This window comes from Leptonotus elevatus, chromosome 1 (genome assembly GCF_054856555.1).
Source record: "Leptonotus elevatus isolate MCC_2025b chromosome 1, RoL_Lele_1.0, whole genome shotgun sequence".
Taxonomy (NCBI): domain Eukaryota; kingdom Metazoa; phylum Chordata; class Actinopteri; order Syngnathiformes; family Syngnathidae; genus Leptonotus; species Leptonotus elevatus.
Window position 1 is genome coordinate 1,076,682 of NC_141239.1, and position 22,939 is coordinate 1,099,620.

Here is a 22,939-nt window from a genome sequence, read left to right on the forward strand (position 1 = left end):
TATGATATGGCCTTTAGTGAAGTAAATGAATACTTTTATAAACACTCTATCATCCTACAAGTCAAAAAAGGCTATTGAGGAACCTTCATTTCAACAAAGGTGGTGACTTGGCGCAAGGACACACCACATCAGTCTGCTATCTGCCATATTGCCGGTGAAGCAGTCACCCGTGTGGCCAGAACTCATACTGTTGTGTTGGAACAATTTATATTTATAAGTTATGCACAATTAATATTTTTCTTGCTTCATTTGATTCATACGACGGAGTATTAGTGTAAGCCACGTATAAATATATATATTTTTAGAGAGGGTGGTAATATTTTGAGAAAAAAAAACAAACTCATTTACGAGAAAAACTTGAATATTTGCGACAAATTAAAGTGGCAAATTCAAGAGAAAAAAACTCACAATTTTACGAGAAATATACTCGCAGATTTGCAAGACACAAAACTCAGAAACTTGCGAAAAATACACGTACCGTCATTTCTTCAGCAGAGATGAATCCATATCATATTAAGCATTGATGTTGCAAATCTGCGAGTATATTTCTCGTAAATTTGTGAGTTTTTTTTCTCTTGAATTTGCCACTTTAATTTGTCGCAAATATTTTTCTCGTAAATGTGTTGCAAATCTGCGAGTTTATTTCTAGTAAATTTGTGATTTTTTTTCCCTCACAAATTTGCCACTTTATTTTGCAAGTATTCACGTTTTTTCTCTCATAAATGTGTGAGTTTTCTTTCTTGCACATTTGACACTTCTAATGTCGTAAATATTCGAGTTTTTTTCTCGAAATGTGCCTGCCTCTCTACAAAAGATATATATTTATACGTGGCTCTAATACGTCGTCGTAGATTAAACATTAAACAAACAAAAGAACTGCATGATGGTGAATTTTTAACAAAGACTGAAATGTGAAATAACTTTTTTTTCAGTGACCGTAGTGACATGTTCAATGAACCAAACCTGCTCGGTTGCAGGTTGTTCACAATGAACCTCGACGTTTACTGTCCCCGCCTCTTTTCAGCCACATTTCCTCATTCATAAAGTCGGCTGCTGCGGGTTTTTGCGTAAATACGCCGATAGCGTAAAGTCCACTTTTGTCGCGAACATGGCATGTCCTTTAGAGGAGGACCTTATTGATGAAGGTGCCGCATTATTGCGCAGAGAATTAAATATTGGCCGTGAGATTGTTATCAGACTGGCATTTCCGGACAGTTCCCTTTTTTGTGCGGTACCGTTTCACGTCACAGTCCATCGCCGACATACACAACTTAATCCGTCCTCACATTTGCAACATTAGCAGGCGTCGTCCCGCGCTCACATCACCGTTTGAATAATGTTTTTAATATTTCCTCTTAAGTCAAGTGCGCTTCCCCCCCCCGCAGGATTGCGCCTCAATGAAATGAATTCATGACAAATCGTGAAACTACTCCGCGTTGATGTTTGATTATACCTCAAATCGTCTGTCCTGGAACCGAAAACGCGGAGGTTCCTATTTCGCGGCATGTCAACTCGCTGCTCAGGGTTCGTCTCGGTGTTTGAATGAACATTCTTTGTGAAATGGACCCCAGTTCTTCAAAAAGTGGCCGTTTATTGCCACTCCCAGTTGAAAGTTGAATATCAAGACAATGTGTATTTAAAACGACTATAAAAATACTCACAAGCAATCTTTCCTGCTGTGAAGAACAAGTAATGTTACTGCGGTTTACTGAGCATTTGTGACCGTCTCCTTCGCTTATGTCCGTATGTCTGCATCATATTGCTCCCAGGTGGCGCACACTAGAAAAAGTACAATATCCACTGAACTGAAGCAAACAAGGTGGCAGAAACGGTTACATTTTTACATTTGATTTAATTATGTCATAGTTGTTGTTGTTTTTTTAAGTACAGTACAATGTTATTTGTATTCTAAAAAAAAACAACACATGACATTTTTGTCACACCGCGGTGAGGTTGTCTCGTCATTTCCTGTTTTATTTTGAAAATTCTGACTCCTTTCGTTTCAGGTCACTTGCCCTTCCTCGTGTGGTGTCGGTGTCAACCCTGATTCCTGATTGTGTCCACCTGTTTCCCATTATGTTTCCCTCATGTGTTAAATGGTCTGCGTCTCCCCTTGTCTTGTGCCGAAGTGTTTTCGTCAGAGCCACTAAAGCCAGTTGCCGTCCACAGCCTTGTTGCCGTCCACAGCCTTGTTGCCCGGTCCCTTGAGAGAACTTTGGTTTGTAACTTTGAATAGCCACAGTATTGTTTTAGTTAAGGAGTGATTTTGTTTTGATTGTAGTTTAGACTTCCTCCCTTTTGGAGCGCCTTTAGTTTAACCTTGAATAGCTTTGGTTTTTTTCCCTCTCAATGAGGAGCTTTTGTTTTGTTTAATAAAAGCTGTTTTAGCCTCAACCTCTATCTCCGCGTCTGGGTTCTAAAACTACCACCTTGTGTCAATTTTTTGGGGGGGTTGGAACGGATTAATGGCAATTTCATTCATTTCAATGGGAAAGGATGATTTGAACGTATTCAACTCACACCTCAAGGCACCGCTGTACTTTGTACTCTAATGTATGTAAATATAAAGTATCCACTGTAAAAAAACAAACAAAAAAAAACATCTTGTAAAATGTCCAGCGGCAAAATGCCGTTGAAAACTCTCAACCAATTAAAACAGGACAATTTGACATGCTTTTTTTCACATTTATGCTTATCACGCTACCCTCGGACATGCTACACAGGACGCCGAAGTGGAACAAATCGCGCATTCAGTCTTACATTTAGCATATTAATTGAGTTATGTATCGGATAGCGTGTGCGCGAGCGCAACGCGGCTGATTCACGGCCGATGCGCTTTTGCGAGGCAAGACTCGGCTAATTCCTCGGGGGCGAGTGCTCTTCCTGTCAGCCTGATCAAAGGCCGTCTCTTGATAAGAGCATAAACTGCTCGGCGCCCCATCACCATCAATGTCTGTGCATGCGTGCGAGCGCATGCGTGCGCGCATCCACCCCCCCCCCCCCCCCATCACCGGCGGCTGTATTATGCATTGTTGCCGGCGTGGCCTACATGCTCAGCCGAGCGTGGTCCGGTGTGGTACAGTACACACGTCTTCCCATCCCCGCCCCCCTCGCCCCCCCCCCCCCCCCCCCCCCGTGTCGTGTCCGCCGCGGGGCCCGCTTCATTTACCTTTTGCTCCTGAATTAATGCTAGTTAACTGTCACGTTAGCTCAGATCCGCCGGCCCTCGTTTGTCAACAACATCGACTCACCTCGGTTGTGTTTGCTTTTGATTCGCAGCGCACGCATGAATTGACTTGGGCCGCATGCGCGGAGGCATCCCAAAGCCGCACTCACCCGTACGTAACCTTTATCGGAGCAAGGCGCAGTGTTGCGTAAAAAAATGTTAAAGCTATTCAAAGCGTTGTGTTTTCGCAACTAAACGGCTACAAAAAAAAAGAAGAAAAAAAGTTCAATGTGAAAGGATTTTGGGAGAAACTTTCTCCACGAGTGGCAGTTGAAGGGCAGGTGCTTTTTTTGTCCGTCTTTCAACGGAGGCCCATCGGAATGAGCGCATGTGTTTTTTGCATGTGTTCGCATGTACACGCGCACAGAGCGTATTTATTCGCCCGCTGGAAGCGGGTGTGTTAAATTCTCTTTGCATGTGTGACGAATGCGGCGGCGGCTGGGAAAGGAGCGGCGCAAATTCATGGCCTCTCGCAAAAGTGAAATTCTGAAAGAGGCGATCGATCTGTTTGGACGTGAATTCATCTTGAGCTCTGCAAATAATTGCCGTTGCACGTCGGGCCAATTCCTAACTCGCATCCTCTTTTTAAATTCTCATCGTAAATGGCTATGATGCGGCGTTAGGAGGAGATAGACGGAGCAAGTGCATGAGGGAGATAAAAAAAAAGAGAGAGAGAGAGAGAGAGTATCCCCCACCCCGTGTCTTTCATCCTAATCCATGGTCTCTGTCCAAGAAAGGGCCTCCTTTTCACTTGCCTGCCCCAAAGCCTCTTATACGTGACCCCTCTGTCTCTTCCCCCTTTTAGGCTTTCTCCCACGGCCAACAATCGTGCACACAAACACCACATCTGTGCATTTTATGTTATAGCGCGGGCATATTTAACCTTTAACACCCATAAAAAGTAACAATTATAATGAATGACATTCTTCTTCTTTTTTTTTTTTTGCTTTGCATTCCAACATATTATTGTAGCCTGAATAACACAAAATACATATTTAGGAATTTAAATAATAACTTATTCATTTTTTTAATCGTAATTGCTCGCATGACTTCGTTAATCGTAAATTTTATATCTGTTCGACATGTACAAAAAAAAAATCGTACTCTTGTTAACATAAAAGTGGAAACATTTGAATCTAATAGAAATATGGCTGCATCTTTTAGTCATTGATGAATATCATAATAATTCATAAAATTGAGTTAAAATTAAAAAGCGTGATACTGATTTGTGTTGAGGTCATTTTTCTGCCACTAGATGGCGAAATTGCATTTGTAAGTCATTGGTGATAGCTCAGTGCATTTGCTTTTCATATTAAGAGCTATCTCATCTTTAACATGAAGTAACTTGTGAAATTCTGCACATTTTTTAATCGTAATTGCTCGCATGACTTAGTTAATCGTGAATTTTATATCTATTCGACATGTACAAAAAAAGTTTTCGTACTCTTGTTAACATAAAAGTGGAAACATTTGAATCTAATAGAAATATGGCTGCGTCTTTTAGTCATTGATGAATATCATAATAATTCATAAAATTGAGTTAAAATTAAAAAGCGTGATACTGATTTGTGTTGAGGTCATTTTTCTGCCACCAGATGGCGAAATTGCATTTGTAAGTCATTGGTGATAGCTCAGTGCATTTGCTTTTCATATTAAGAGCTATCTAATCTTTAACATGAAGTAACTTGTGAAATTCTGCACATTTAAAAAAATGTCAAATCCAACTTGACCCCAGTCTCCACAAATATATGCATTATTATTCAATTTATTACTGCTGAATTTTGATGGGAGATTCCAAGTAAAGGGCGGTCATAATCAATTTTTGTGGCGTTAAAGGAACTCAACTCAAGATTAACACACACATTTTGACACTCCCAATAATCACATCACAAAGCTGTTCTGAAAATTGTGGCATTCAGTTAAGATGCATTTTCCCGGAATCAGCAAAGCTAGCTAGCCGAGTTTGGCTAACTCATGCTAGGGTCCTAGCGTGCCACTGGGCCCAGTGGGATGATTTAAAAAAATATAGTACAATGATTCATAGGTTTAGACGCATATTTATGACCGAAATACGTCACATGAGACTACCGATCTTAACTACGCTGGCCACTTTGACCCGGTCTGACCAGGTGTAAGGTTTGGATCCACTTTCTGTCACCAAATTGTCCCTCGGTCACAGTCACGCCGGCCCGCCAAATTTTGCGGAGAACGGTCTGCCAAATTGGCAAACGCGCAGAGAGCCTTGCGGCGACACGGAAATCAACATCCGCGGGCATTTGCGCCACGCCATGTGCTCACTGTGAAACAGCGCCACCTACCAGCACAAATGGGTATTACACACGCTCAGTCTTCGCACGTTATCGGAACTTATCTTAAAGATGCACAATCGCTCTGAATTCCTGTCGCAGGTTGCTTAAAGTTTGACAGTTTTGAGTTCAACAAAATGTTTCTTCATTTTGTGACTCTTTATACACAGCAAATCGGTCAGTGTTAAATTCCCTGTGTTTGACCAAATATGCGGTAAGCAGTGTTATTTTAACACTGTTAGGATAAAGAGTGACACTTGTTAGGTTTCCGTCAAAGTGTTTTGAAATTTTTAAGCAAATTGACTGAAAATGCGCAAAACGGACATGCGATTTATGCCCGTTTCCATCTGTTCTTCTTTTGCAAATATTGAGAAGGGACTCCACCGCTGTAGGTGGCGCTATACACCATAGAGATGTGATGCACCTGTAATTTCAAAAAAGGAGACCAGGAAGCGACTGCGCCGTGCGATGACGTCGTGTGAGTTTTCTTTTGTAATTCGTGATCAACCGTAGCGTTTCTTTGCTGTTTTCCATCTAAAATAGCATTAACATTCGCTTCTTTAATTCATTCCAAAAAGAGTTCTGTTTCGTCCCCCCCCCCCCCCCCCAAACATACCTTACTTTATCGTCCGACATTGCTTTGGGACTACAAACGTACGTGTGACGTAATATCCGGTCAAAACGTGCAACGTTTATCTGGTCATGCCAGCGGTTATTCGCAAAAATAAATTCCAAAGGCAAAATGTGCATTTTCTTTTTTTCGCTTCAAAATCCACCCCCTCTAAGCGTAAAACGTTTTTTTTTTTGCGAATTTCGGGCCTTTTTTCAAATTTCTAGCGTTTCCATTCAGTGTTATTTTCGTTTTTTTTGAAAATTCATTTTTTTCCCCCTCTTTTTTCTTTTATAAAGAGCTCAGTATTGTTCATTCGGAAATGTCATCATCATTGCTCTTTATTTATTTATTTATTATTATTATTATTTTTAAATATATATATATATATATATATATATATACATACATATATATATAAATATATATATATATACTTTTTTTTTTTTTGCGTGCGTGCGTGCGTGCGTGTATTTGTTAGCTCACCAAAAACCTATTAGAAAAAATCCCAAACCGTTCACCTAAACCGAACACCGACGTCAGGAGACCCGAGGGGACCAAAGAAAACCAAGGAAGGTGAAATCCAGCACCGACCAGACACCACCCACCAGAATTCTTCCCCAACCCAAGAAACATCTCAATTCCAACAAATCCAAAAAAAAAAAAAAAATCAGGGAGACCTTTTTTTGAAAATTCTAATAAAATGGGTGGATGGAAACCCAACTACTGTCAGAGTAAATGTCTCTTGAGTGTTGGGGTGGATGTGCGTAACCCGAATAGCACTACCTTGAGTGTTAAATTGACCACACCCTCATTCTGGGTTCGATCCCAGGCCAGTATAAAAACGATGCCAAAGTATTTTTGAGCAAGATACTGAACCCCCAGTTGCTCCTTATTCTGTGTCATCAATAGTCAAAATGTAAAGCGCTTATATAAATGAATGTTAATAATAATAATAATAATAATAATAATAATAATAATAATAATGCCTGCGATTGGCTGGCAACCATTTCAGGGTGTACCCCGCCTACTGCCCGAAGCCAGCTGGGATAGGCTCCAGCGACCCCCGCGACCCTTGTGAGGACAAGCGGTTAAGAAAATGGACGGACGAATAATAATGCATCCGATTTATGAAGCACCATCTACCAAAGTAAAATGGAGTTTTAGTTCATTTTTAACACTGACACGCGTGTAGAGCGCTTTCAACACAGTTATGCAGTTCATCGGAGCCTCGATATGTTTTTTACGAGTTGCGTGATGCTCCCAGGTTGCCAAAAGTAAAGGGTCCATTGTGAAACATGGGTTTTGGTTGACTAGTTTAGCACAGTCCACAATAACATTGATTTAGAATTGGATTGTTTAACATTGTTATTGGAGGCCGAGTACGCCGATATTCAGAAAGAGGTACCAATCTTATTGTAGCACTTCCATCCATCCATCCATCCATTTTCTGTACCGCTTGTCCTCACAAGGGTCGCGGGGGTTGCTGGAGCCTATCCCAGCTGGCTTCAGGCAGTAGGCGGGGTACACCCTGAACTGGTTGCCAGCCAATCGCAGGGCACACAGAGACGAACAACCATACTCACAATCGCACCTATGGACAATTTGGAGTGTCCAATTCACCTGCCATGCATGTTTTTGGAATGTGGGAGGAAACCGGAGTACCCGGAGAAAACCCACGCAGGCACGGGGAGAACATGCAAACTCCACCCAGGAAGGCCGAAGCCCGGACTTGATCTCACAACCTTTGCACTGGGAGGCGGACGTGCTAACCAGTCAGCCACCGCGCCGCCTTATTGTAGCACTTTTCAAATAAAAAGGAAAAAAAAAAACGAGTGAAGGTCAGAATGCGTTGCTCACCATCCACGCAATGAGAACGACTCCGCTCAACGTTGCGGTTTGCCAAACGGACACGTTTCGCTCGGAGGCGAACCCGGATGCACTGCCAGGGTGACTAACGCGGCCGCTGGGGGGGGAGAGCGAGCGCGTCTCTCGTTAAAAAAAAACGGCTGACCTCAATAAAGATGGACGTTTGGCACTCTGTTACGCAAGTAGACGCGATGATCCCAAAATTTGCGGCAACGCTGTCACAAAATGAAAGCGCGTGCCTATCGAAGGGCGCACGCGCGGTTGTCGCGGCGCGGCGCGGCTATGCTATTGTAAAGCTGCGCCTTGGGAGGCGTGCACTTTATAGCGCCACTGAATAGTCATACTGTACTCTAAGAACATATATAGCAACGCCACAATTGGCTGTATTTACGGGAGGCCCGGAACCCGCTGCCCCCCTATAGGATGACGGCAACGTCTCAGAAGTGGTCACGCGGCAAACATATCGGACTGCAGCGAGAACAGAGAGGCTCTCTGTCCGCGCCGCGCCGCGCCGCGCCGCGCCGAGGGACCTGATGTTGGTTTGCACTCTGCCTAGCGTGACCCCACCCCTGGTAAATACAGGGTTGGAGGTTTTCCTCCGCGGATAAAAATACACTCGCCTCCCAGCCGAGCAGGGAGTCGCGCCAGAATTCCTCTGCTGAGCCTGTTGTACGCAAAAAGGAGCAAAAAAGGGCAGCCATGTTTGAACAGTTGAGAGGAAGTTAAGAGGGATCATGTTTCGGAGAGGTTTCAGTAAGCAGGCAAATGCAGCAGACTACTTCCTGTTTGTGTCTTTTGTCCATCCTAAGCTGCCGTACCTCGTCACTTGTGACATCATTAGACTGACTAGCACACGACATAGTTTCACAAGTGCGGCTAAATGCTACTGATAGCTTTCAATCAAACTCCCGCCTCATACAGAGATATCCTGATTTCCAACAAGAATCAGCAAGTTACAGTGCAGAAAAGGGGGAGGGGCCTTATCCAAGCAAAGTGAAGGAAATCTAGGTGACTTCCTGCTTTTGAGCTGGAAACACAGGCTAAAGTCAACTCCGTGTCGGTGAGTGTCTATCAACAGGCGGTTGTTTCTTTTATGGCTGGGAAAAAAATGATCTCACTGCACAAATGAGCAGGCTCGATTTTTTTTAATCTCAATCTTCTCCTTTAAGGGACGAGCCTTCTAAGGAAACTGTGCACAAAAAGTCAAGACCAAACACGGAAGCTCATCATGTCGGAGGGTTGCATTTTGCTGCTGCTAAACATTTGAGAGAAAAGCGCCACAAAACTCAAAATGAGTCAACAATGTGAAGGGACAGGCCTCAGGGACGTCCTGGACATACTCACCGGCGTCCCGCCGGAGCAAGTGCTGAGCTTGACATTCCAGCTCGCCGAGTCTCCCGAAGATAACGTCGTACACGCCTTGTGTCTGATTATTCTCCGTAAAGAGGAGAAAGCCCTGGACAAACTGTCCATGTCGGGGGACAGCGGCCTTGCCGAGCTTCTGGCCGAAATGTGGAATGAGAGTGGCTGCAAATTAGAAGACTTTGCGGAGCGCTGCGCTAAACCTCGGGACTTGACGGGAGAATCTTTAGCGGCGTTGGCTCGCGTTTTTAAAATTCTGTCCGACCGCAGGCTGTGCGATCCACTTTTAAGGAATCAGGCATACAAGAGGGCCCTCTCCGGCAGCGGCGAGAAAACAGACGATCGCCAGCGCCTCTTCTACCGTCGACTCGAGGACGAAGCTAAAGACGTGTGCGGGCCTCCGCTAGCCGTGTGGCTGAGTTCCTGCGACGACCTCCAATCGCACTTTCACAACGGCGGCCCGAACGGCCGGGTCCAAGACGTCACAACGCAGATCGGAAGCCTCGCCAGCACGCCGCAGTCCGTTCAATCCGAGCTATCGTATCCCACACATCTGGAGATCAGCCTGCCCGCAACGATCCCGTACGAGGAGGATAAAGCCGCCCCGGGAGCGTCAGGAACGCCGCCGCAGCAAAGCCCCTTCGCCGGCCTCCATGACGGCAAATCTCCGGAGCGATCTCACCTTCCGTCTGTGGAATCGCAGCCGACATCCAGCGAAGCTCCTGGACCGGAAGAGTCGAAGACGGACGCGGCATCTGGAACACAGCGCGGAGAGCGTCAAGATGGCGGCGTCGACGCCAAACAACCGTGCGACCCGAGCGCCGCGCCGACCGCAGGATCGAAACCTTCCCTGCCGTTTTCAACAACGCACGTTCCTCCCAAAAGATCGCTCCCGCCCGAGGCGCATTTAAATCAATGCGCAGAAGAAGAGGACGAGCCCATATTTTATCCCTTCGTCATCCTACATGCTACGGAAGATGTCGAAGTCGCGGACAGCATGAAGGAAAAACTGGAGACTGTCATCGGCAGCAAAGGCGCAACTTTCTCCGGCGACTTTGAAATACCCGGCGGTTGCACCATAAGGTGCATCGAGGACGCCATCAACAACTCCGCTTTTACTCTCCCGCTTCTCACGCAGAACTTCAACACGCGCATGTTGGAGGTGGAGACAAACTCGGCCCTGGTCAACTCCATAAGCAAGCGACACAAGTACAACACCGTCATACCGCTGCTGCCGAAGGTCAACCCCATGCCCCGGCACCGCATTCCCATCGTGCTGGCGACCATCGTGCCGCTCGAGGAGAACAGAAGATTTGAGAGCAAAATAAAGCAGGCTTTATCGCCGGCGAAAATTTATCGGCAGAGGAGCGTTTGGTCGGAAGAGCGGCGGGCGCATCGGCGGAAGCTGCACCAAGGGTGCGAGGCGGCGCGCATGCTGGAAAATCTCAACTTCCTGGACTTCTCCAGCGCACCGTCGGGTTTGCAGCGGCATCCAAACATTCATATTGAAAACGCCAGCTATGTCATGATCGGCGATGGCTCGCGAATGACCGTGGATCACCGCGGCGCGGCGGAGGAAGATCCGATTGTCAGAGAAGAAAGGAAATAAATCGGAAGATGATCTGGCTTGAAATGATCGTATTTGCAATGACATTATCCGTTTTTTTTAAACACTAAAAGGTTTTAAATGCTCTTGGGTATGATTACCATCCCGTGAATCGGTGTGTTTCTAGCTGTTTATAAAGGGGGGGGGGGGGGGGGGCAGGGGGGGTGATCAATAAAACTGTCTAGGAAATGGAGTCAAATGAATTGTCACCACAATAAATGTTTAGCCAAAGACCACCATCTACTGGCCAAAGTATGATTCACAGTCCTGTCTTTTAGACTCCTTACTCGTTGAAGGTTGGGGGTTCAAATGTCATCCTCAGTTTTTCTGTGTGTAATTTGCATATTCTTCCCATGTTTGAATATCTTCTTTCCAAATACTTTATTTTTTTATTTTTTTTTCCTTGTTTATTTTTTTTTTCTTTCCAAATACTAAAAGCATCCATCTTAGGTTATTTGAAGACTTTGTTTGGTGAACTTTCATTCAGCCGGGATTAGAAAAGTGTTTATTTTTTCTTAAGAAAAAAAGAAAAAAGAAAAAAAAAAGAAAAAGAAAAAAAAAGAAAAGTGTTTATTATGTGTCGAATAAGAATATACACAGACAAAATGGTTGGCACACCTCAGTAATCGTGGTTACAGAAATGACTTGAATCTGACAAAAGTACAAATATAAAAATTGTCATGAAAATAACCAATTCAAGTCAGTCCGATGGTTTGCCTTTCGTCATGATTCAAACTTTCAGATTCGAGGCAGCATATTTCTCTCTCGAGAGAATACCTTGACGGTGTTTGGGTTTCATCGTCGTCAATTTTCCTGTAGTCGCCTTTCACTTTTCATGTGATTTGTCTTTCCTTTTAGTATGCACCATTTCACCAAACAGGATATTAAATAGCCTGACTGATTACAGATTTGAAGATTTCTCGATGGCCAAATTCTTTTCAATCTTTTCTAGTAATACCAACATTTTTTTTGTCCAGGCCTGTTTCATGAGTTTGCTTTTTTTTAAATTGGTCATTTCTTTCTTTCCTTGTCATTACTTTTTTTGTTATTTCTGTGACCGCTGTGGGTTTTTCTTTCGTTAACAGAGGGGTACCAACAATTTGGTCCATATGTGTAGAAATCTACCGTCAATTATTTTTTTGACATTTTACGACAGTTTTTTTTTTAAATAAATGATAATCGTACTGTGATATTCCCCTTTTCTTTCAACAACTGTCCCTAATCAATCAGCGTCGAACCTTGTTGCACAATGAGCAAAAAAGGTGCGTGTTTTCGGATGCAAAATTCTGCTTATTGCGCTTCACAGGTGGAAGTTTCCCCCCTTGAGCTTTCTGTGCGAGAGTCGGTCACCGCCCTGGCCGTGTTCTAATGCGAATTGAAACTGAACGACGACTGAAAACATTTTATTTGTAAGATCAAAATTCCCTCGTTTCCCTCCTTTGTGAACGCATACACTGTCACATAAAGTTACGAATATTTGGCAATTGGGTGAAATTTCAGGATGAACATGAAATGAACTATGGCAATTTACAGGTCAACTTAATTTGACCTTTAGAATGCAAATGGCAAAATCCCAACAGATGTTTGATCCTTGAATCGACCACTTGGGCAAGTTGTGAGAAGGTTCAAATTAAGTTTGTGTGAATTTCCACCTGAAAGCCAGATATGCCCGTAATCTGAACATGTCTCCGATCTATTTGGAAAACAGCTGAGGTTTGACAAGCGGACATTTTAACTTGTTCAAGACAGAGTTCACTGTTGTGCTGATTGTTTTATAACACGTCTAACATGTCAATCGCCACCAAAAAAAAAGGGATACGGAGAAGTTTGCTTCTTCTACTCGGATTCTTTCATATTTGTATTTATCAACAGTCAGGTCAGTCTCAATACTAGGACAAACTTCTGGTTTGGGTGCGACTGCGTAGGGCGTGCCCGGGGGCTGGTGATTGTCGGCGTCAGTATCATAGCAAGCAGCACACACATGCTGGCACTTTCCTCGTCATGTGTGGAGGCTCTCACATGAAAAAAAATTATGTTCAAAATGTATACGTCTCTACTCTACATCCTGCTTAAGTTGCTGTCTGCTGTGATGTTTGAAAAATATTTCACACTTTCATGTCAATGGGAAATTGAGAAACCAGCTTGTTCTAATTATTATTATTATTATTATTTCCGGCAGACTATTGCTGCCCCCCCCCCACCAGTCAGACAATGTCCTCACCTAAAAATCACTATATGCTAGCAAATAGCCCAATGTCACTTAAAAAAAAGATTAGCTTGCTCCACCCACTGAATCTTATGTCCATCAGGATTGGTTCAAAAGAGGCTACATACTTCATTTTTCCTTTTTGATTTTGGACGTTTGGGGGTCAGCTCAATTAGAAAACACCTCTTTTATCCAAACAGCAACTGTTGGCGTCTGCAGGGGAGAGAGGACACAAACATACATGGTTAGGTAACAACGACCACGTTTTTAGGCCGTATACGCTCTTTTCACAACTAGGGTGATAAATTGAACAACTTTTTTTTTACACTTCATTCACCAAAAGGACTTTCAGGAGGGATTTTGTGAGACGAGCAGCGTCAATTCAGTTACACACATTAGCAGCAAGGTCTTACTGCACCACAATTAATGCTTTAAGTGTAACAATTTACTGTACCTTTCATTAATATATGCTGGGACGACACGGCAGAGTTAACTTCCGGTTCGCTTCGTTTGTAACCAGAAAACGAATGTTCGTGCTTTGAAGCTTGCAGAAATCCAGAATTAATTTGGCACTTTTCAGCTTTATTGTCGGTTTTTTTTACGGGAACAATTAGGAAGGAATAAACGTGAAACGACTTCCTTTAGAGTTACTTGTTCAATAGCGCGCCGTTGCTAACTTCCGCCTAGCCTCAATCGACGGCGTTTTATGGCTCTTTACTGCCATCTTTTGGAATTCTTTGGCTCCTGCATCCTGCCATGGACTCCAAGAGGGAGTTATCGCCACAGCGTGTAAGGAATAGAAAATTAGAATTAAAAATATTGAAAATAATTGACAGATTTTAAGTTTGACCTCACTCGCTATGACACAAAATATGTATTTTTAAAACCACCAGCGACATTTCCAATGGGGGCGACAGAGAGCTTAAAAATGGGCCCAATTGATTTTGATTGGATAAATTCCTTTAATTTGACAAGTGACAAGAAGAACAACGTGTGCTGTACGTCATATATTGATCATTTTTACAATTGAAATGGTAATTTTCAGGAACTGCGGCTATGAGTTCACAAACAAGACTTCGAACACAGTCCAACGCGTGAACGAGATGAATGTGACTAAGATGTGCTGGGTGGGTGGATCGCGCATGCGCAGTTCACTTCATTCACTGCTGGGCTCGGTTCGGTTAGAAAAAAACGCAGAGACGGCTCGACGAGGAAAGAGGATTTGCGAGGCAAGAACAGAACAGAAAAGAAAAGGAGCAACGTGGACACGAGCGTCCTACGAGTGTGAAAGTTTCTCCTGCAAGCTCCGTTATCTCCATGGATGTCGTTGAGTTGCCGGCACTGGCGAGAAAATCCACTCAACGGCAGCACAAGCAAGGACGCGAGAAGTGATGTGAGTTTGGAATCGTGATCGTCCAACCGCCCGAAAGCTCTCCTTTTTTTTTTTTTTTTTTTTTTTTTCCAAAGCTGCGTTTGAGTTCCAACGGACGCGATGTCAGCCGTCGGGAGGAATTCCTGCGCCTGACTCGCTCGGGTTCCTCCTCCTCCTCCTCCTCCTCCTCCTCGGCCCTGCCGCAGTTGGAGCAGAGACGATGGGAGATGCGGCGCACGACGACGGCGGCGTCCGGCGGACCTTCATCGTCCCTGCCATAAGGAGCTTCGAGCACTACGACTTCACCAGGGCGAAGATCTCCTCCAGTCTGACGTGGTTGGTGGCCAAGGCGTTTGGCTCGGGTAGGTGGCGCAACCCCCCCCCCCCCCCCCCCCATCATATTTTCCCACCCGTGGCGGAATTACTGTCAACTCTTTGACCCTGAAACGTTTTGACGTGGAAAATAACCTTGGTCATTTTGCCACTCGTATGAATGAACATATTTCAAGAGTGCTCAAAAGTTGTAGCGTTCCTAATGTGAGACCCCGCAGCCCACCACACACAGGCCGACCCGACCGTAAAAATAACATTGCCTTATCGACTCAGGCTGTCTTCGTACCTGCATCTTTTGCTAATTTGTACCCAATTTCTTCTCAATGTTTATAAGTGTAACTTACTGTACATTTACAACCCCCCCAAAATCTGCACCCCACGCCCGACATTGACACGCCTCCAAGCGGGCGCAAATTCTCCATAACAACACCAGTAACTGACGTGTGACGCCATTTGCACAATTGAAACCATTGCATGTAGCATTTCAAAATAAAACACAAAAATTGCCAAACTCACACGGAACTCATTTGGCGTCGAATGCGATTTGAGATTTACCAGCTAAGTCAAGGAAAAGGGTTGAAATGGTCGCAATATTGAAACGGTGAAACGGTCCATACCACAAATGTGTGTATTTTTATGGGACAATGGTTGCAGTGTACAAGAGGCAGCTGAAAACAGTCCCGAGATCTGTCTGTGTTTCCGCCACATTCGCGCAGAAACATTCAATTGTTGATCTTTGAAGGCTTACGGGGAGGGGGGGGGGGGGGGGGGGGAGTCTCGAAACAGTCAAACAGTGCAACTTGCAAGTCATGGACGTGTTTTTATTTTTATGGGTCTCAGCGTTCACGGGGGGAGTTTGAAAGGCTCCACGGAACTGTCTGTATTCCCACCACATTTGCAATAGGTTTGTACAGAAACATGCAGCCACTTGTAGGAATCTCAAAACAGTCAAAAGTCATACAAAGGTCGGAGGGCGCCTTTTTTTTTATTTTTTTATTTTATTTATTATTTATTTATTTATTTATTTATTTATTATTATTTTTTATTTTTTTATTTTTTCTTTTTTTTCTTTTTTTAAGAGCTCAGGAGGGCGCCTTTTTAAAATCCGACAGGCATGAGATTTGCACCTGAAAACACAAAACTTTCCTTTTTCTCTGAAACATTGACGGAGGATTAATCATCCATTTGTTAATGTCAGGCAGGTTCTGAATACGTGTTTTCCCTCAAGTCTCCCGTTGGACTGGATGTAAAACAGAATTGCTCATCATTTTCCACATCATGAGACATCATTTTGTGTATTTTTGGCTGTATACTCATAAGTCAACTGTCATTTATCTATTGCAAAATATTATTTCCCAACGGACCAAAAAAAAAAAAAAAACCCTGTCAAGTGTCATTGTTATTATCCGTGATGAGTTACGTCAGCGCTTCCAACCATTATTTGTGCCAAGGCACATATTTTAGGGGAGAAAAATGCCACTGCACACCACCTTGCAAATTTATATCGACGCCAATATAACGATACTCTTAGTTAAACCAAGCTATTGTGTTGTTGTTGTTGTTGTTGTATTATAAATGGCAACAGGTAAATACGCATGTTGATCGACCCTTATGTCATCTTAATTGTTGTGCCGGCAGCCTGCCGCTATACATCGCAGCCGCAGATAGATGTCCATAGCGACATTTCCCACGGGGTGTCAAAGTAGTGCAAAAGTCACAGATATAATGTTCGTTGTGTTACACTTAATTCCACTAATAAAAAGTTATTGCTGCAGCTTTAAAATCCTCTCAATTCAGAGAGTCCACAACCAAGGAAGTCTTTAGAGTTTTGACTTTTCATAGGACTTTTAATTAGGACCAGACCGATTAATTAGCCGGCCGATATCGGCGGATTATGGCCCTTCAAATGTCGGCCAAAATAATTGGCCAGATTTAATTTTTTGTTTTTAATGCAAACCCCAAATATTCCTATGAAAAACTGGAGGAATTGGGGATAAAAATCCAGGATAATAAAAAATATGAAAAACAAATATTGATAAAAAAAGAAAGAAAAAAATCCAAGAATATGCAACTCTGTGGGTGCAAATATGCCGTTGTTGTCTGTAGTTTTGATTAGTAATATCACCATTCACCACTAGATGACAGTCATGTCTTAGTTGCACGCAAGGTGGTACGTGAGTAGGCATCTTTTTTTTTGTTGCAGATTTGAAAATGTATGCATTTTGAGTGAGCTGATTTTTGTGAAGTCTTGAGTTCTTAATGTTGGTTTTGGTTAAACAGTTATGTGCTTTCATTGAATGGTCATTTTTATGCAAGAGAGCCCTTTTCACAGAAAAAAAATGGAGACCGAAAATGAAAGTTTAAAAAACAACAACAACAACAACAACAATTTATTTACAGTCGACATCTTCCAATCGCAAGGAGTAGTAGATCCGCCAATAGTGAAAATCCGCGTATAATTCACACCCATTGAAATGCATCTGGGGGGTGGGGGTTTGGGGGGGGGTGCATTATATATGTGAATTGCCTAGTACCTGGCGATTCGATTCATATCACGATTGATAGGTCACGATTCGATACCGATTAATCCCGATACGATTTTATAAATTGATTATTGCGATTAAAAAAAATATATACTAAAATTTAGAAAATACTAATCAGTAAACTTGTACACTGTAAGATTTGTATGAAAATGTATTTATTTATCTGAAAATTCAGGCTTATGACTGTGAGCCGCTGCATTTAGCAAACAGGTTGCAGTCTGTTTCATGTTTGAACAGCACAAACGTAAAATATTAAGGCTTAATGTTCCATTAATAGAACATTCTTCCATGCTTAATGTGTAAATCCTAACCCGAACTAAGACGTTTGTTGAATATTCCCCCAAAAAATTGGTGTTTAAAAATCGATTCGGTCGCATATCGAATCGATTCGAGAATTGCGCGCTGTAATATCGCGATATATTGCCGAGTCGATTTTTTGTAACTCCCTTAATTTTATGTATATATATATATTTATTTATTTATTTATTTATTTATAAGCGTCCAATTACTCTGTAATCAGTATTTTTTTCTGACAAATATCGGCATCAGCCTACAAAAATCCATATCGGTTGGGCCCTACTTTTAATCGGTCTGTCGGATTATCCAACAGTCCAAATAGTTGGCGGTCCACTTCCATCGGAACCGTTTCCTGCGCGTGTCGCAGCCTTTCGCTTTCGCTCGTATTGAAAGTAACCTGCCAAGTCAACTTGATGTGGAGTTGTGATGTTTTTTTTTTTTTATCCTCATGGATGTGAAACGCCGATCAGCTGCGAAACCGCAACAGCTCGCGGACTCTTTAAACCGCCGCGTGTCCACTTGAGCTGTTGCTGAGAAAAAGCACAATCGGCGTTAAACCAAGCCACACGCGGATCCTTTTGAAGCGCCGGCCGAGCGGCCGCGACCCGATGGCGGGAGGCGCGAGCTGGACAGGGAAGGCGACGTGCGAGAACGCCATACTGTTGCTCGTTCAGATTCTCCTTTTTGCCTCGTTCCCCCCCCCACTTGTCCCTCTGGTGACATACTTTCCGCTTTGGGCTTTGCCAAGAACTGTGGCCCGATTCATAGCCATAACCGAGAGGCCGCGCGGCCTGCATTGGAATAAGTGATGCTTGTGGAGGGAAGACTGCCTTCAAACATTCAAAAAATCAAAAGCAGAAAAGTAACAACTGCCGGCAACCAGTAAGAGCAATAAAAGCAGATAACTCATTTGTCCGTTTCGTGACTATGAACAAGCGCAGCGACTCGAAGCAGAGCGACGACATCTGCCGAGACTCGTGGGTGGATTTCTTCAAGACAAGCGACCTGTTTGCAAGCTTGTCTGCTGATAAAAAAGAAAATCTCACTTTGGGCCCCTCGACGTCACAAAAATACTTTTTCCTAGTACCGCTATCAGTCACGGTTCCTTTAACTCGTCGTCACTTCTGCGTGCTTTGCGCCGTCCACGGATATAACGATAAGGGCGATATCGTGATATCGCAACATCAAAATCGACACGACATTGTCGTCGTCGTGTTACGATATTAAAAGCAGTACATCTGGCGCTTAGTTTATGGTTTAATTTTAATTAGGCATGTTTTGGCCAGACGAAATTGAACGTGACACATTTGAATTCCTCCACAAATGGACGCAATTCACAATGCGCGCGTGCGTTAGCGAGTGCACCGTTGTTAAGTGTTTCTGTATACTGTACATTGAGGTTAATGTTTCCTGTGTGCAAGTATGACCTCAGCTCAAGAGCACTGCGTCAACGAAACATGGACACGCAATTGCTTGTTTATTTGGACAGTATTTGTATTTTTTTGCTCTACAGAAACCGTTATGGCGGCCGTGGCTCAGGGTGTAGACGGTTGTTCGGTAACCAGAAGGTCAGCTGTTCGATCCCCGCTCCTCCCCAAGTCATGTGCCCTTGGGCAAGGCAAATTTAGCTGTGCCAACGCGCGCTGCAGATTGGTGGACTAGGTGGACTCGTTTCGCGGACGTGGGAGGAGTTCGATTCATATGTCTTGTCTGCATACATTGCGTAAAATTCAGCAGTGCGAAGGCCCGCGCTTCTGATTGGTCGACTGTTTTCACGCTCGCTCCTGGTTGGCTGCTGTCAGATACTTGTGAAAAAATTGGAATTGAGCTGCAGTGTGAACGCAGCCTGAATCCGATTATTATTATTATTATTATTATTATTATTATTATTATTATTATTATTATAAACCCACACAAGCAAATGAACCAGTACAATGACAAAACCCGGTCTGATTATTATTCATGGACAAACTGAACTTATAAATACAAAATATTGTGTGTTTTTTTTTTTAAATATGAGCTTTTGTTTATTAGAATATCAGGATTTTTTAAATACTATTGTGACCTTTTTTATATTGCCAACCCCCCCCCCCCCCACAATAATTATCGTATCGTAAGGTTCATATATCGTGATAATATCGTATTTTGGCGTGGATATTTTATTTCCCTTTCCCTCCATGGTTGCAGTTCCACTGCAGTCCAGTAAGTGGCAGTGATGCACATTGCAAAGTGGTCGGTAGTCGTTTAAAAAGGAAAACCGACTTGTCATGACAAGTTTGTTCTATTATTATTTATTTGGTTGTTACTAACGTAACTATGAGATTAATTTTTCAAAAAAATCATTTTCATTTTGTAGAAACTTTATTGGGACGTACGCCGCATTCGGTGCGCAGTGACTTAGAATGGCGGGCAATGTGAAACGCCTCGTTTCGTTCCTAAGGAAACAACATGCGATCGGGAAAGTCACCCCTCCCCCCCCGCGTCGCGCTCTCGTCATTCACCAGACGCATTCAAGATTTTGATGGTCCCTTTAGGAACGCCACGGAGTGCTTTCTTTTTCTTTATGTTTTATAGAAGCTATTCAAGCGGTTTTTGATTTATGACGGTTATGCTTCGGGGTAGCCATAACGTGCGGAAGAATGAATGACACGCCACGTTATTAAGTTCAGACAGAACCGAGACGATCACGTGCCGTTTGCGTTAATGGTAGCAGACCCTGCCAATGACCCGGACAGTCCGGCTGTCGATGCAACCAGCGTTGCCGGCGCTCGCTTTCCAGATGGCCCAGCGATGTTCTTCTCTTTTATCGTCAAAGCACAGAAAAAAGGGACAGCGGGTTCAAAAGTGCCGCAGTCAATTTGGATGACCAAATTCATTTCACGGGCTTGTGTAAAACCATCAACAAATAGATGGTATCCATTTGAGCAAGAACACGGGCTGGACTGTCGTGTTTTGGATCGGTGTGTTTTCTCACTATAAGCGCAGTTGCAACGCTAGCAGATAAACGTTGCTGAGTCGTGAGTTGCGTCCTGGGGGGATCCCGGGCAGCAGTCATCTGCGTTCCTGGACTTCCTGTTGCAGTTACTTCCCGTCTTTTTCCTCTTTGATGACCAACACAAAACATATTTTCCCTCCAGTGCAGGCAGATTTTCTCGTGATTTCTTTTATACCAACAGAAAATGTTTTCAAATGTATGTTTTGTTTTCTAGAGCAAACGCCACCACACAAAAGAACATTGTGAACGCTTCGTTGTAACATTTTGTCTCCACAAAGGCTGACTCTTTTCATCGAGAACTCCGTTGCAAACTGGCTAATTGACTTTGATTTAATTCAGTGAAGTTGTCAGACTTATTCACTCATTCACTGCCATTGACGGCAAAAGACGTCAAAAAGTCATTTGATCTATTTCTATTAGTTTAACATTTTTTCCCACTTTTGTTGGCAAGAGTTATGAAAACCTAGAATTTTTTTATGGTATTAGAACAGATATAACATTTGTGATTAATCGTGAGTTAACTAGTGAAGTCATGCGATTAATTACGATTACAAATTGTAATCGCCTGATGCCTTTTCTTAAAAAAAAGATTATAAAAAAAGCGATTTCAAATTATGTATTTAAAAAAAAAAATTTTTTAAAGAAAAGATTATTAAAAATGAGGGGCGTCAGGATTTTAATCGTAATTAATCACATGACTTCACTAATTAACTCACGATTAATCACCAAAATTTTGTTCTAAATGTACAAAAACATTTCCAGGTTTTCATACCCTTCTTAACAAAAGTGGGAAACATTTTTTAAACTAATAGAGAAAGTTCCAATGAATTTACGACGTCTATAACCGTCAATGGCAGTGAATGAGTTAAATGGCTGTGACAAGCTTCCACTGGATTTGCAGCGATAGTCGCACATTCCGCAGATGTGAAGATTTCATCTGTGGACTTGTGGAAGTGTTTGGTGGAACGTCTGAGTGTATAAACCAGTATGGAAGCAGAAAAAAAACATGGACACGGTGCTCTGAAAACATCTTAGGCCACTATATTGTTCTTTTGACTATTTCCCACAGCGGTAATTTAGACATAAACGGACGTTAACGGGACATACACAGTTCGCTGTATTCAGCTAAAATGGCTGTTTTGGAGAGAATCTGGAGAAGAAAAAAATCCACACGCAGGCATTTTTTTCTCGGGTGACCAGATTTGACAATTTTTTAAAATGGGACACTTCAATTTTCGTTGAAAGAATTGTGAAAGACGGACGTCATGCTAGCGCTTAATGCTAACTTGGTCGACAGTCCAACGGAGCTAAACAAGCCGGTGCACTCTCGCCATCGTCATCCTTTTTCATTTGCTCCGTCCCGACAGCTGTGCCGCATTGTAAAAAATTTAAAATGTACCGCTCGAAAACTCACCTTGCAGTGGATGATACACAGTCAATTTGAGTTATTATTATTTATTTATTTTACTCTAATAAGACTATATTTGGTCCCAGTCTAAAACATGTAAATTTGTTACATTACATTTACATTCTTTTACTCTGAATATTTTACTCTCTACTTTAGTCTTTTAAGAGTAAAATGTACCCTATCAAATGTACTTTGCAGGACTACATTTCCCATGATTCTTAGAAGCAGGAAGTAGATCTCGTTCCAGTCAAAGCTTGCTACCAATTAGATGCAGATGCGAATGAAAATGCAACACAAACGTACATTTGGAAGTAAATAGGAATTCATTTCACGGTTAAATTAACGGTTAAATTTATTGGGTTTATCGTATGAATGGCAAAAAAAAAACGGGACGATGGGATGGGACCTGCATAATATCGGAAGTCGGGACGACTGTAAACAATGAGGTTGCCGAAATCCGCCGGGACAATAATAACATTCTGATGAATATTACATTTGTGGAATATGAGTTATGCAGCAAAATGCAGCCGTTTTTATCCATCTCAGGGGGCGGCCATTTTGCCACTCGCTGTCGACTGAAAATGACATCACAGTTGCTCAGAGTCCAGGCAATGACCAATCACAGCTCACCTGTTTTCTGAAGCTGCGCTGTGATTGGTTGTGACCTCACACCTGAGCAACATTGATGTCATCTTCAGTCGACAGCAAGTGGCAAAATGGCCGCCCCCTGAGATGGATAAAAAAACGCTGCATGATAAAAACATATTATTGTCACAAAGTTTTTGGGGGGTTGACTAAAACAATCC

At 42.9% G+C, this 22,939-nt stretch overlaps 2 protein-coding genes and 2 long non-coding RNA genes across 7 annotated transcripts in view; 2 read left to right on the plus strand and 2 right to left on the minus strand.

Moving 5' to 3' along the window:
• Positions 1-7,655: 7,655 nt before the first annotated feature.
• Positions 7,656-22,939, minus strand: part of LOC147180257 (uncharacterized) — a 124,188-nt gene continuing 108,904 nt past the window's right edge. The window contains exon 4 of the long non-coding RNA XR_015094398.1: positions 7,656-7,678. This is a non-coding gene — a long non-coding RNA (uncharacterized LOC147180257). The remainder of the gene's footprint in view (positions 7,679-22,939) is intronic.
• LOC147180258 (uncharacterized) lies at positions 8,767-13,863 on the minus strand. The gene is made up of 3 exons (XR_015094862.1): positions 13,640-13,863; positions 13,314-13,398; positions 8,767-10,128 (listed from the first exon to the last, which is right to left on the minus strand). It is a non-coding gene; the product is annotated as an uncharacterized LOC147180258 (long non-coding RNA).
• Positions 8,836-11,097, plus strand: ticam1 (TIR domain containing adaptor molecule 1). The gene is made up of 2 exons (XM_086076353.1): positions 8,836-9,071; positions 9,181-11,097. Exon 2 carries the CDS (start codon positions 9,303-9,305, stop codon positions 10,980-10,982), a length of 1,680 nt encoding a protein of 559 aa, XP_085932479.1. The 5' UTR covers positions 8,836-9,071; positions 9,181-9,302; the 3' UTR covers positions 10,983-11,097.
• The window catches only part of camsap2b (calmodulin regulated spectrin-associated protein family, member 2b), a 64,431-nt gene continuing 55,777 nt past the window's right edge, over positions 14,286-22,939 (plus strand). For 3 of the 4 annotated variants that reach the window (XM_086073559.1, XM_086073579.1, XM_086073570.1), the window contains exon 1: positions 14,286-14,919. In XM_086073559.1, the coding sequence (XP_085929685.1) occupies positions 14,778-14,919 (142 nt within the window). In that variant the 5' untranslated portion in view covers positions 14,286-14,777. The remainder of the gene's footprint in view (positions 14,920-22,939) is intronic. The other variant, XM_086073586.1, reaches the window with a different exon arrangement.

Coding starts and splice junctions, on each gene's coding strand:
- ticam1 (XM_086076353.1), top strand. CDS start 9,303: ATGAGTCAACAATGTGAAGGGACAGGCCTCAGGGACGTCCTGGACATA.